The sequence below is a fragment of the Tinamus guttatus genome, unplaced genomic scaffold (genome assembly GCF_059628265.1).
Source record: "Tinamus guttatus ecotype Peru unplaced genomic scaffold, ASM5962826v1 Tinamus_guttatus_pri_ptg001122l, whole genome shotgun sequence".
NCBI lineage: Eukaryota > Metazoa > Chordata > Aves > Tinamiformes > Tinamidae > Tinamus > Tinamus guttatus.
This window is the reverse complement of record NW_028289656.1, coordinates 21,851-35,857: the sequence shown is the minus strand read 5'-3', so window position 1 is coordinate 35,857 and position 14,007 is coordinate 21,851. Positions and strand designations below refer to the sequence as shown.

At 43.3% G+C, this 14,007-nt stretch overlaps 1 protein-coding gene across 1 annotated transcript in view; it reads right to left on the bottom strand.

Annotated features, from left to right (window-relative positions):
• Nucleotides 1–9,099, bottom strand: part of LOC104568517 (ras GTPase-activating protein 1-like) — a gene marked incomplete at its 3' end in the record, with an annotated part of 54,910 nt that extends 45,811 nt beyond the window's left edge. Inside the window, exon 1 of the mRNA XM_088538631.1 lies at nt 8,687–9,099. Within this exon, the coding sequence (XP_088394757.1) occupies nt 8,687–9,099 (413 nt within the window). The remainder of the gene's footprint in view (nt 1–8,686) is intronic.
• Between the last annotated feature and the right edge of the window lie 4,908 nt (nt 9,100–14,007).

Here is a 14,007-nt window from a genome sequence, read left to right as displayed (position 1 = left end):
TTTGAGACACTGCCTGTTCTGAGATATCAAGGATGAAATACCCTGCTCTGGAGTAGACGGTATGGTTTACACCCAGAATTAGTTTGTTTGAAGTAAGTGTCCAAATGACTGGGCCATTTGCTATTCTGAACACACATTCACGAACTAGTCAGTTCGCCCAGGGCCAGAGCACCCTTCCCGAGCAAGAAATTCTTGAAAACCAACATTCCACAAAGCCTATTTTAAACAATATTACCACCAACGTGAGAGAATTGCTCGAGAAGAGGGGGGACTTGGAGAAAGATGGAGTCTGACAGAAGTTCTGGCATTGCAGAGGCTTGCTTGAGGTGAGAGAGAGTTGCCACTTCCAGGATGGTTGGTATGTGTGGAATCTACCTCTCCACGATTCCCTAGGCAACACAATCTGCCCTCCTAGCACATACTAAGAAGAGTGAATGGAGGGTGGAGCGAAGACACCACATGGCCAAACTCTGTTGTACTCCCTGCAGAGGTGGCAGCCTGGTGGTGCCACACAGCTGATGGGCCACATAGTGCGATGTCTGGTGCTGGGCCAACAATGGTGGCAGACCAGTTCCCTCCAATAGGCTTTGCTCAAACTCTCCTCCTTCTAATCCCATTATAATACATATACATAACCCCATCCCACTGAGCACAACTCCTCACTAAGCATGCTCTCTAGATTTTCGATTAACTCGGGAGACTTTTTTAAATCAATGAATAACAAAAGTAAGTATGACTAGAGTCACTCAAGCTCCACCTAAATGTAAAAGAAAATATATAAAAAGCGAACTAAGGATGGATATGGTAGGAAGGAAGAATGGGGTAAGCACTAGGAAGGAAGAATGGGGTAAGAACAGGACAGTAAGAATGGAGGAAGAGGAACTAAGGAAGAAGGAAGAGGAGAGAGGAAGATTCCATCATAACTTCTGGATCAGTCAACAGGCTGAACCCCTTTCCTCTCCTCGGGTCAGGACACTGCCTGAGGAGACTCCTCAATATTGAGAGCCCTCTCCCATCTTCTGGGTGAGTGATGACTGCGCATTTGTACACTGGGCGCTAGCTAAGGACCCCACACTGTAGTAGAGAATTTCCTGTACTGACATCCAAAACCTGTTTTCCAAATGTTGCATTTGAATAAATTGTGCTATTCGTGAACCCGACCACTTGTCTTGAAGGTGATCGGACCTACAGTTGACAGACTGTGGGTGAATCTGATACTGCCAGAGTCGAGCTTATAGTTGATCACACTATTGGGGAACTTGATTCGCTCCTAGGAAGGCGATCGGGCCGACAGTCAGCAGACTGTGGGTGAATCCGATACTGACAGAGTCGGGCACATAGCTAACACAGTATTTGGGATCCCTATTAAGAGATGAGTCCAGCCACCCCCAGTCCCTCTAACCTTTGAGGATCGGCTGGAACGCAAGGGGATTCATCTCTTACCAAATTTGCCCCCCCCCCCCCCCCCCATAAAACCCCAACAACCAAGCGTTTAGTTGTTCCAATTATCATCCATTTGAGAAAAATATTCCTAACTGCACTGAGCCACGTACTAGGTTGCAATGCCAAACTAAAAGGCCTGCTTTCAAAATCAGGAAGCCGAGAGTGCTAATAAGGATGCAAATAACAAAAAAATACACCAAGAAAACAAAAAGGCAGGATTATTTGCAAACGCTAAAACCTTGGCTGTTCTGTAATGGAACAGTACTTCTTATAATAATGTTCTGCAATATGCCACACACTTAAGTGCTCAAGTTTAAGAGAAGTTTAAGTTTTTCTAATCAGAACTCCCTGCCTGCCAGCAACAGGTATACCCCACATATTGCAGATTAGTTCCTCTAATGCTGAACAGGCTATATTTATTTTCTCCCACTAAACGGTTTTATATCAAGCATAAGAGAAGATATTTGTTACCAGGTAAAGTATAAGCGGGTTTAAAAATACACATTTGTTCCCTTATTTCATGAAAAATTTGTTTTCTCAAATAATACATTTAACTTATAAGAACAAATAAATTCAGTATCAATAAGCACCTATTTCAAATACTATCAGAAAATATAATGCATCTCACAGATTGCTATATATTAGCGTAATGCATAAGGTATTCTACCCCACTAGCTACAAAAATAAGTGTTAACATTGAATTTAACTATCAGATGATAGGAAACTAAGATACAAACGACAGTAGAGCAGACAGTCAGTATTCAGCACTGGGAGGAGAAAACAGCCCAAGTGATATCCTCAGGAACCCTCTGCAGATAGCACACATCTTTAGAAAAGAGGATACATGCTGAAGCACAAGCCTTTAAGATATCATTAGAGTAAGCAAAATACTTCTCGGGAAATAACTGCATTTTTCCACAGAGTGGTTACATCACTAGACAGAATCACTTTATACAAGCAATATACAGCAGAACAGCATTGAAAGAGTCATTTTTAAAACTGCACATCTTATGTACTATCCAGCTATCACCTGTATTCAATATATACACTGAATAAATTCAATAATTCATATACTGATGCACTGTGCTAATCTCCATCATTACCTTCAAGTAGTTTGATTGTAAATAGTAAAATATATTTTACAAACTTACAGCTCTCAGTCTGATTTAAAAATATCAAGAGATAAATTAAGAATCGGCATTACCTACTCTTTTAAAAAAGACTTCTGTCAAGTAGTAATTCTTTAACAAAAGGGGTTTCTTTGGCTTTAAAATAATTTTATTTTTTAATACCAAGTAATATCCTGAGCACAAATTATTATTATTGAAAAACTAAGGCCAACAATAGAGAATTGCCAGTTTGGAAAAATCCATCCAATATTCCACACTATCCAAAGAACTACAGAGCAGTCTCCAGAACTATCCCTACTCACTATACTTTCCACACCAAAATAACAACAAGACTAAAGGCCAAGCTATTACTAATTTTGAGAGAGAATAAATTCCAGATGTTCTGACTAACTTTCAACCAGGTATTTCAATGAGGCTTTAAGTCAGGTGTTTCTGCAAAAATTCACCACATTAATACATGACAACAAACTACTTTCCCTGCTCTTAGAAGGCTTCACATTTAGAACTTTATAAAATCAACAATTTTACTCTTGTGCAGACCTAACAGCTCTGCTTTTAATGCACTCACTTAGCAATGATGCTTAACAAGACTTCTTGACCTGCATTAAGTTTCTGAACAGATGTCAAATGCAGTCCTACCTGCAGCAGGACTACAGCATTAGTCTCATGAAAAGAATTCAGGTTTCCCCAGGAAGATATCAAACAAAAAACCTGCCTGACTGTTTATATGTGCAAATAATATATATATATATATATATATATATTATATATGTAAATACAAAGTTGCCTCTCTCTCTGTGACTCTTATGAACTTTATGCATTCAAACTAGAGCAAAGCACTACTCACTCATATCTAAAACCTTAATCACTGCCAAAATATATCCCTACCATATCCCCAAATCCTCATCATTTCTATTTAGTTACCTGTTTCCTTACAAAAGCTTTCCAAGATAGACTATGCATTTCCAACATTAACTATGCAAATTTAAGTGGCAATAATCCCCTATTTCCAAATGTTTTGAGCAAGCATAACTAAATACTGTGAACACAGATCTAACATCCTGCTGTTACAACAGCCATTATCAGATGCACTGAAAGAGGAAATCTAAGTACTCTTCCAATAAAAATGATCCAGTTATAAAGTCTTACTAATTATAGATCATAATTTAGGTAGCCATTTTCATAACCAGCTGTTTAACCATTGCTGTAACTAATTAGTAGCCCATATTGCATTTTCTTTTAATTCTAAGAGAATACCAATAGACTTCCATGCTTCACAAACCAAACTGATGATCTGCAAGAAATTCTTCCATCTGTCAGTTTAACACAAAAACAGCATATTCAAAACTCCCACCTCACTAATCCCAACTTTAATTACAGTAAACAAGCAGAATGCAGACACAACTACAACATCCTAAGCAATTCTGTGATACATACAGCAGTCCCAACAGCCTGTGTAGGCCCAGCCAGCACTTTTAACTGTGTGCAGGAATGCGATTACTCTGCAGGCCTTTAGCAAGCTCATGGTGCAATTACAAGCCTCTCTGCCTCAATCTGGGAGCACCAGGAGGTTCAAGAGACACACAGGCTGCTCTCAAAGAGGTAGCAGAGACTGGATTTATCATCTGGAAGGAGGCAACAGTGACTCTGTCATGTCATGCTGTTCACTTAAGTTTTTATTTACATATTTGCTTTTTGCACATCAGAAGAGTAAACAATAAGATTCATTGTTCCATTAAAACATTTTGTTTTTACAGTATGCTGCAATATTTAGTTAGGAATACAGTAGGCCAGGGAAAAGATGAAAGAAAAAGCAATGGAGGGGAACGAAAACATTTGCCAGCAACTTAGAAATGTTCAAAACAGTTTGCATACCTCCCTATTTCCTCTAGAAAAAAAATACAGTGCATGTAGAAGTATATATATGCACATTTCCATCAAACGCCATATTGATTTCACTCAGAGCTCTTCTCCTTAGCCATTTCTGGCTGCCTCAGTGAAACTGGAACGTAAAGCACCCAGGAGACATGGTCAGAGCGTCCTATGCACCATCACCCCTTGCACACCTTTCACACAGTACAGACTCTCAGCACCATTTCTGGAGGCTATGCCAGCTCTACTCCCATCAGAAGCAAAAAGGAACAAAAATGAGATTACCTTAAAGTAGGAAAAATTTTGAAATTTCAAACAACAAACAAATCTCAAATACAGCTTCATGAAGGCAGGGGAGAGAGAAAAAAAATCCTGCATCTTAATTTCTTTCTATTCTGTTAACACCCATGGTCTCAAGATTTTCCTTTCTGATAAACAGCAAGACTTGATGCTCATATTCACTCAAGTTCCATTTTAGCATTTCCAATTTCTCTCAGCATAAAATGTTAACCACATTCTTGGTTTAAAAAAAAAAAAAACTCTTATCCAAATTATGCTTTTTAACACCTTGTCATTTATAAGAAATATTATAAGAAATATCATCTTTTCATTTTTGTCACATAAAGCAGAGCCAGGAGCAAAGAGCTCTACCATTTTTTATGCTTATAGTAAGATATGCTAAACAGGACAAAGAAACAACCATTTGTCAGAATCAGAGAACTATCCACCATCAGGCACACCATGTGTGCTTCCTATAAAAACTGAATGAATTAGGAGGAAGTGAGAAAGCGTAGAGCTGCCAGTCATATTTAAACAAATTTTGTAGCAGTTTTGTAATCACATTCAACTGGAGAAATTTACTCTAGGTTTAAATTACATATTTAATAACTGTTCCTAAAGATTATAAAGACTTTTCCTATAATTTTAAGATGATAGATAATATTACTCCTTGTTTGGGTAATAAATCAACAGTTCAATGCCATAAAAGCAGATGGTATGACTATAAAGAAAGGACACTTCCAAAATAAAACAGCAGGACTGAGAAGATAGAATTTACTATGAACATATGGCCAATTTAAATGACTTAACCGAGAACAGCAAAATCTGATTTTGTAGAAAATAGACGCATGAAAAAGGAAAAAGCTCTCCGATTATTTTTAATCTGTCAGTCTTTCTGTAGAAAAGTTACAATAAAGGAAAAAAAAATGAAGTAGACAGAGGTGTACATTTCTAAATCAATTTTTCTAACAAAGCTTATTTATTGGATTTTTTATATAAAATCAGGGCCTTGGAACTCTTACCCTGAGGATGTACTACTTGTCAAAAAGTTTATACCCTCCATTATGACAATTAAAAATCATGTGAGCATATTAGTTACAATAAAATACTTTGACAGAAAAATCTGCTTAGATCTGTATAAGGAGTCTATTAAATATCAAATAGGTAACTATTCATAAACAATTATCCCAAATTACTACCCCACTTTCTAAAAATATTTTCAGGGAGAGAGAAGAGAGGAAAAAAAAAAAAAAAAGTCTAACCTTTCAGAGAGAAAAGCACAAGAGCAGTATTTTCTCACTCACTTGATAAGCAATATCAAAGAAGTAACCAGACCTTCATGCGTCTCTACTTCCCTCCTCATCCTTTGTCTAAACTGCCTAATTACATCTCTTGCTCCGCAGGGTAACGCAGAAGTTCAAGAATATTCAAATTCTGCTTTCACAAAACAAGGTCTCAATCTTTACAAAATTCCACAAAAAAATCAAGAAACTAAAAGAGGAAATGATTATTAGAAAGTCTGTCAAGCTGACAGAGACTAATTTTTAAAAGCACTAATATTACAGCTTATATCCTCCATCCAACCACAGTGGCTCTGGAATCACTGGATGCAACTCATACAATCATAGAATCATAGAATGCTTAAGGTTGGAAGGGACCTCTAGAGATCATCTAGTCCAACCCCCCTGCACACACAGGGTCACCTAGAGCACGTGGCACAGGACTGCATCCAAGCGGGTTTTGAAGATCTCCAGAGAAGGAGACTCCGCAACCTCTCTGGGCAGCCTGTTCCAGTGCTCTGTCACCCTCACTGTTAAAAAAAAAATTCTTAAGTTCACGTGGAACTTTTGATGCTTCAGTTTGTGGCCATTACCTCTAGTTCTGTTGGTGGCCACCACTGAAAAGAGGTGGCCATCCTCCTCACTGCCTCCCTTGAGGTACTTATAGACACTTATTAGATCCCCTCTCAGCCTTCTCTTCTCCAGGCTGAACAGGCCCAGCTCCCTCAGCCTCTCCTCATAGGGCAGATGTTCCAGGCCCCTGATCATCCTTGTGGCCCTGCGCTGGACTCTCTCCAGAAGCTCCACATCCCTCTTGTACTGGGGGGCCCAGAACTGGACACAATACTCCAGATGTGGCCTCACCAGGGCTGAGGGGAACAATCACCTCCCTCGACCTGCTGGAGACGCTCTTCTTAATGCGCCCCAGGATCCCATTGGCCTTCTTGGCCACGAGGGCACACTGCTGCCTCATGGTCAACTTGTTGTCCACCATAACACCCAGGTCCCTCTCTGCAGAGCTGCTCTCCAGAAGGTCGGTTCCCAGCCTGTACTGGTGTCTGGGGTTATTCCTCCCCAGGTGCAGAACCTTGCACTTGGCCTTGTTGAATTGCATGAGGTTTTTCACCGCCCAGTTGTCCAGTCTGTCCAGGTCCCTCTGGATGGCAGCACAGCCCTCTGGGGTATCGGCTACTCCTCCCAGTTTCGTGTCATCAGCAAACTTGCTGAGGGAGCACTCTGTGCCTTCATCCAGGTCATTGATGAATAAATTGAACAGGACTGGACCAAGGACTGACCCCTGGGGGACCCCGCTAGCTACAGGCCTCCAACTAGACTCTGCACCGCTGATCACCACTCTCTGGGCCCTGCCATCCAGCCAGTTCCTAATCCACCTCACTGTCCACTCATCTATCCCACACTTCCGGAGCTCGCCCAGGAGGATGTTGTGAGGGACGGTGTCAAAAGCCTTGGTGAAGTCGAGATAGACGACATCCACCGCTCTCCCCTCATCTATCCAGCTAGTCATTCCATCAACTCAAGTGTCAGAATTAACTTTTGCATTATTTCACAAATGAGAATACATAAAAAAAAATGAACCTAAATTCAGATGGGTTTTCAGATAAACTTTCTGACCTTATACCTTGGATACATCTGCAATCCTCTATCTTGAAACCCTAGGCTTTCCACCTATGCATACTATAACTTCAGGAATAATATATTTGTGAATATCAACATAAGCAATTTAAGACTTTGAAGCCCTTTCATTTTTGGGAGAATAAGGTACCTGCTTAAGGGCTATTTTGTCTTGCATAAGAAGAGTTCCAAGTGCTTTACATAAACTTGCAGACTTCCCATAGTTAGTTCGCTACTAAAGCCAAATGTTGTGTTTAGAGTACTCACTAATTAAATGAACTCTATATGTGATTATTTGATCTTATATTTCACAAAATATGAGCAGAGAACTGTTCTACCTCTTGTTCAGGACTATTCTTCATATTACCAACACTGGAGGAATGCTGATTAACCTGGTAAAAAGATAAGTTTAAGAGCATACTGAAGATTTTTTTTTCTTTCAAATCTCTCTCCTCTCCAAACAGCCCAATAAAACAACTTTCTTCAAAACCAGTTGAGCAAAAATTAGGCACTACTGACAAAAAGTAGCCTCTCTACTAGTACATTAACATATAGCTGTATCCACTTCAAATTGACATCTCAAGACTGGCTCAGTAAAAAAGTGCATGTCACATTTGCTATATGTGTAGCTCAAGTGGGAAAGCTAAACTGTGATTCATTTTTCTTAGTAGAAAAGCAATACAAAATTATATAGTTTATGGGTTTTTTTTATTAAAAAAAAACACAATCCCTTAGCTGGTTCAGCTTTTAGAAGTAAGTGCTAGTTACCCTCTTCCGAGAAAGCCTGCTGCGTGACCAGAGAGCAGCAGCCTCCCCAACAAGTAGCATAACCACAACCAGGATAACCTCACTCTTTCCGGCAGCTCGTAGTGTCGCTAGCTGTGAAAGCTGCCAGAATGAACTCAGCCAAATCACAAGCTTGGGAGTGTTTTCAGCTCTTGCTCCAGGCCTCCGCTGGAGCTACGCGGGCAGGAAGCGACCGGGCCGCCGGTGACCCCGCACGGACAGCCCCGGCGCGCTTCCGGCGCGGGGGCCGCGGACGCTACTCACTGGTTGGTGGGGGGTGCGTTGAGCGGGATGGCCACCTCCTCCTCCTCGTACTCGGGCCCGTCCAGCGAGTCGCCCTCGTCCACGGTGCCCAGCGCACCGGCCAAGGGGGGCGGCGGCGGGAAGGCGGCGGGGCCGGGCTTGGGCGGCGGCCACCGCGGCACCTCCAGGCCCGGGACGCCGCACGCGGTGGGGACAGGCCCCGAGCCGAGCGCCAGCAGCCTCAGCGCCGAGCACAAAGCCGGGCCGCCTGCGGGGCCGGCGCCCGGGTTGTCCTCGCCCGCCGGCAAGGAGCCCTGCGGCGCCGGCCCCAGCACGCGGCTCAGCGCGGGGAACTGCCCCAGCTCCGCGCCCGCCGTGCCCGCCACAGCACCAGCAGAACCGCCCTCCTCTCCCGCAGCCTCAGCCGCCATCATGGTGAGCCTCACTCCCCGCTTCCCCCCCCCATGGCCATCACACACCGGGGAGGAGGCGACAAAGGGGCCGCGACCTCCCCCTGCCCCGCCCTGCCCCGCCCCGGCCAGCGGAGCCGCGACGTGGGGAAACTTCCCCGGACGAGACGCGCCGGCTGCGAACAATACCCGACTAGGCGGGGGCCGCGCGCTTGGGGCAGTTCGGCCGGGCCACGCCGCGGCCGCCCCAGCCCCGCGGCCACAACGAGAGCAGCTCCTGCGCGCTTAGTCCGCCCCACGCCCGCACGCACACCGCGGCGACGGCAGCAGCGAGAACGCGTCTAGGCGGGGGAGGGAGGGAGCGAGCAGCGAGAGAAAGGAGCAGGCGGGGCCGGCGGCTCCACTGCCCACCGCGCCTGCGCGCGCCACCCGCTCCCTCCGGGGCGACGAGCGGCATCCCCTCCCTAGCCCCGTGTCCTGTCCGGCTTGGGCGGAGCCGCGGAGAAGGTGGCTCTGCTTGGGCCGAGCCCCAGACATCCCCCCTGGTCCCTTTCCTCTCTGCGGTCAAGTCTGCACGTGAGGCAGCGGGAGAGCTCCCGCCCGCACAGGCACACGTCTGTGGGGCAGTGCGCGGCCTGTCCCGGCGCTGAACAAACGACAGAAAAAAAGGGGGGTGGAAATAAAGGACTTGAATTCACTCGGCACCGCGCTGCTGTCTACAGGGGAAATGTGGCTAGGGAGGCGCCAGGGCTACAGGTGCCGGGCGTGCGGCGGAGCTCGACCTCTCGGAGTCTACCGGGAGGGGCGGGGCCGTGCGACCGGCCGTTACGGGAGGGGCGAGGTCAGCGCGAGGAAACGGCTGTTGGCGCTGGGTGAGGCTTCCGCAGCTTAGGCTGGGGTGCGGGGTTCCCTGGTTGGGCGGAGCTCGCCAGGGAGAAACATTTGGTCTTGTTAGAGAAAAGCCACTTTCTATTTACCTTTTTAAGGAAACGTGTCTTGCAAATTATTGCAAAAATTTACAAGTACTTGATATTCCAGCAGTAGGCATACAAAATGTGTACTGCAGTCTACAAGGTACTCTTGTAAGAGTTGTACTTCCATAGCTATGAAAACATACTTAATGTACACTTTCCTGAAGGTTTTTATATATTATTTTTCTTACCACAGCCCACAAACTCTCTCACCCAAGCCTATTTTGGTCATTAATAACTGGCTTTATTTAATTATTAATAATTGGATTAAACTCCAGTGGCTTTACTTGAATACATTAGGTTCCCATCATATGCAAGTAGCTCTGTGATTCTCTATTCACGATTCTTACATGTGTAAGTGCCTCCATTGTGTGACAAATGTATTACCAGTCAGAATAACATGTAGGTATCTTTTGATTTTTTTTTTTCAGTATTAAAAGAGCTGAGAAATAGTAGCACGTTGACGCTTGCATGTCTCAAGTTCTCAGAAGACATCTAAACCTTCATGTTTTCAAAGCTTTGCATTACCCAAAAGTATTAAGTGAATTTCTCCTGAGGTCACTAAAACAAAACCAATGCTCCCACTCTCACAGCTCTCTAGCCAAAATCTTTTTATCTGCTGAAATGAAATTTCACATCTTGCCTTCTAAAGGCAAAATTTGCTTCTAGTTACACCACTAATATCAGTGGAATTATGCTGGATTTGTGCCAGTGTCAATCAAAAGCAAGAGACCGGCTCTAGCCCTCAGTTTACAGGATTATAACACATTTTTCTGTTTAAGAAATTGCAGCTTCAGTGGCAGTCTGAAACAACTTTAATTTCTCCATTACCATGGTTCAATATTATATATGTTGTTTCAAATAATCTTGTAGCTGCCTCTGTGGGCTTATATTTACTGTTTACTTTCCCTCACAGATTTTTAAATAAAATAACTTCAGTACTTTAGCAATTTTAGATCTTGTTGCTTCTGAAGAAGTGATATTCCTAAATATAGAAATGCAGTGTAAATATTTATAAGATTCCCTTTATGAGGCTGTCTTTTTCTGCAGGCTTTAAAGGGCAACAGCATGTGCGTGGGTATGTGGGGGCTAGAAGGACAGCTGTGCAAAGAATTCCCAGGAAAAGAGTGTAATGAAACTGCAGCCATCCTTCCTGAGACTTGTTTTAGGGAAAGAAACTTTAAATTCAACAAGGATTCCTACGGAGAGCTAGTTTCTTGTAAGATCAGCTAAATTGTTGCATCTCTGCCACTGACTCACAGTTTCTTTTCACTTTGCAGGCAAAGCTGTGTGTTCTGGTTCCCTTGGCACTGCAGGCACCAAAAGCACACCTGCGTTTCCTATTAACAGACTTTCCTCGGGTATGCTACAGGTTGGTTTCCATTACGCAAGCTTTACATTAATATATTCAGGTGAATGAACACGTGAACCTATACTTTCTTAGTAATTCTTATATGTTTACAAATGCTTTTTTTTTTCTTTTTTTCTGAAAACCCTGCTATAAGTAATGCTAGTTACTCCTTTATCTCTACTTACAGCTGCTGAGTATGCTGCCAGATTATCTGAAAAATATATTTCTGTATGTTTGAAAGCAGGAACTGAGAGGAAAACTAGGGCCTAACAGAAGTTATGGCATTACAGAAGCTTGCTTGGGGTGATACACAGTTGCCACTTCCAGGATGGTTGGTACGCACGGACTCAGCTCCTCCACGGTTCTCTAGGCAACACAATCTGCCCTCCTCACAGCTGCAAAGGGGAGTAACGGAGGATGGAGCGGAGTGAAGGCACCACGGACAAACTCTGTTGCACTCCCTGTACTGGGCCGCTGATAAGCCGCACAGTAGCTGTCTAATGGGAGATATATGATAACATGTCCGGTGCTGAGCCAGCAAGGGTGGCAAATCACTCCTTTCAGATGAACTTTACTTGAACTTTGCTCGTTTTAAGCTCATTATAATGTCAAAACACACCTCCATCCCAGAAGTTACCCGCCTCCGAGGTAGGACCACTCCTCACTGAGCACGCGCTCTAGATTTTCGATTGACTGTACCTTTAAATGAAAGCGAGAAACTTTTTCACCAATCAATAACAATATTAAGTATGACTCTAGTCATTCAAGCTCCACCTGAATGTAAAGAAAAGTATAAAAGGTGAACTAAGGATGAAGAGGAGAAGACAAGCATCCATCGTAACTCCTTGGTCAGTCAACAGGCTGATCTCCCTTCCCTCCCCTCAGGTCGGGATGCTGCCTGAGGAGACTCGAGACTGAGAGCCCTCTCCCATCTTCTGGGGCGAGTGATGATTGCACATTTGTACATCACAGCTAGCAAAAAACCCCACGCTCTAGTAGAGAATTTCCTGTACTGACATCTGAAACCTGCTTTGTAAATGTTGCATTTGAATAAATCATACTGTTTGTGAACTCACTTACTTGTTTGGGGGAAGGCAATCAGACCTACAGTTGACAGACTGTCTGTGAATCCGATACTGCCAGAGTCAAGCTTATAGGTGATTACGCTATTTGGGAACTCGATTCGCTCCTAGGAAGGCGATTTGACCTAGGGTCCATGGACTGTTTGTGAATCTGATACTGATTTGATATCTCCTTCCCCCCCACACACCAAAAAAAAAATCTGTTCATGTGATATGGCTCATGGAGGATTTTTAAAATCTATGTCTGTGCTAGTAAATAAAACAGTTAAAACAATTAAAAGTAAAAACAATAAAAAGTAAAAACAATTAAATCTCATACAGTACAGTCTATAGGACTTCTTCCTCCCATGCCTACAAACAATCAACCAGATAATTCTCAGGGCTGTTCCACAGTGGGGGGGCCCTGCAGGGACCCTTCCCACGTGGTGGTTTGTGTGAAGCTGCCCGGTTTTGGAACCCAAGAGAGTTTCCTTGCAGAGCTGCATGTCACTGTGCCAGTTGTCTTCAAAGCCCCAGGATGTTTGTGGGCACATTAATGGTGTAGATGCAGCCATAGATTACTGTCACTTTATTAACAGCGGCAGGTGCTTGAAGGCCTTGATGGATGCAGTTCTGACTGCAAAGACGGTGGGATCCAAATCCACATCCTGCAGTGTAATGTGGGTGAATTCCAGTGCCATGGGGGACCTCCTTTGAACTATGCTGCCAGACGCCCTGGTTTATATAGGCTGCATGTACACTACACATCACTCATATGCACTTGGGACTAATATGAGATATACCACAAGAATAGTGACATGTTCCAAGGGATTGAATACATGATTAAGGACTCATGAGTTTTCAGGCTGGATTTGTCCCTGATTTGCATGGCTTTAGGTAAGTTATTTGTACAAGGTTACATTTTCTCCATCAGTAAAGTAAGAACTAGATATTTCATAGATGTGTCATGGGATTAATTAGTTTTTTGGGTTTTTTTTTACAACATTTTGAAACTATTTAGCATTAATGCTTATTAGTATGAAAACTCACAGGAAGTGAACAACCCAGTATTTCAGTCACATTATTTATAAAGATGTTACTTGTATCACGAATATAAACAGTCTGTAAACTTCACCTTTACTCCTTATTTCAGAAGCATTCTACTTCTGTCCTCTACCTGAGCACAGGTTATTTCCACCTTTCCAAAGGTATTACCCACTTTCAGAAATAAATAGCAATAGGAGAATTTCCAGTTTTTCTGTTGCAGGATGGGTTGACAAGAAAATAGTTTCACCATAATGTGGGACCCAGAGTACTCCAACTATTCGAGCTCTTCTGCTCATTGTACTCTTATAGTTATATAATTAATATACATTTACAGAATCAGTGCTAATTCCTCCTACCTAGGTAGCTGCTGTAACTTTATTGAACACCAAATGTGTTGTTGGGAAGGTGGAAAGGAGAGCAGAACTAGGACAAGAACTTGAGTAAGGATTTTTTTTTAATTTCCTGTAACTTAAACTCTTTACAACCCTCATGCTTTTCTTTT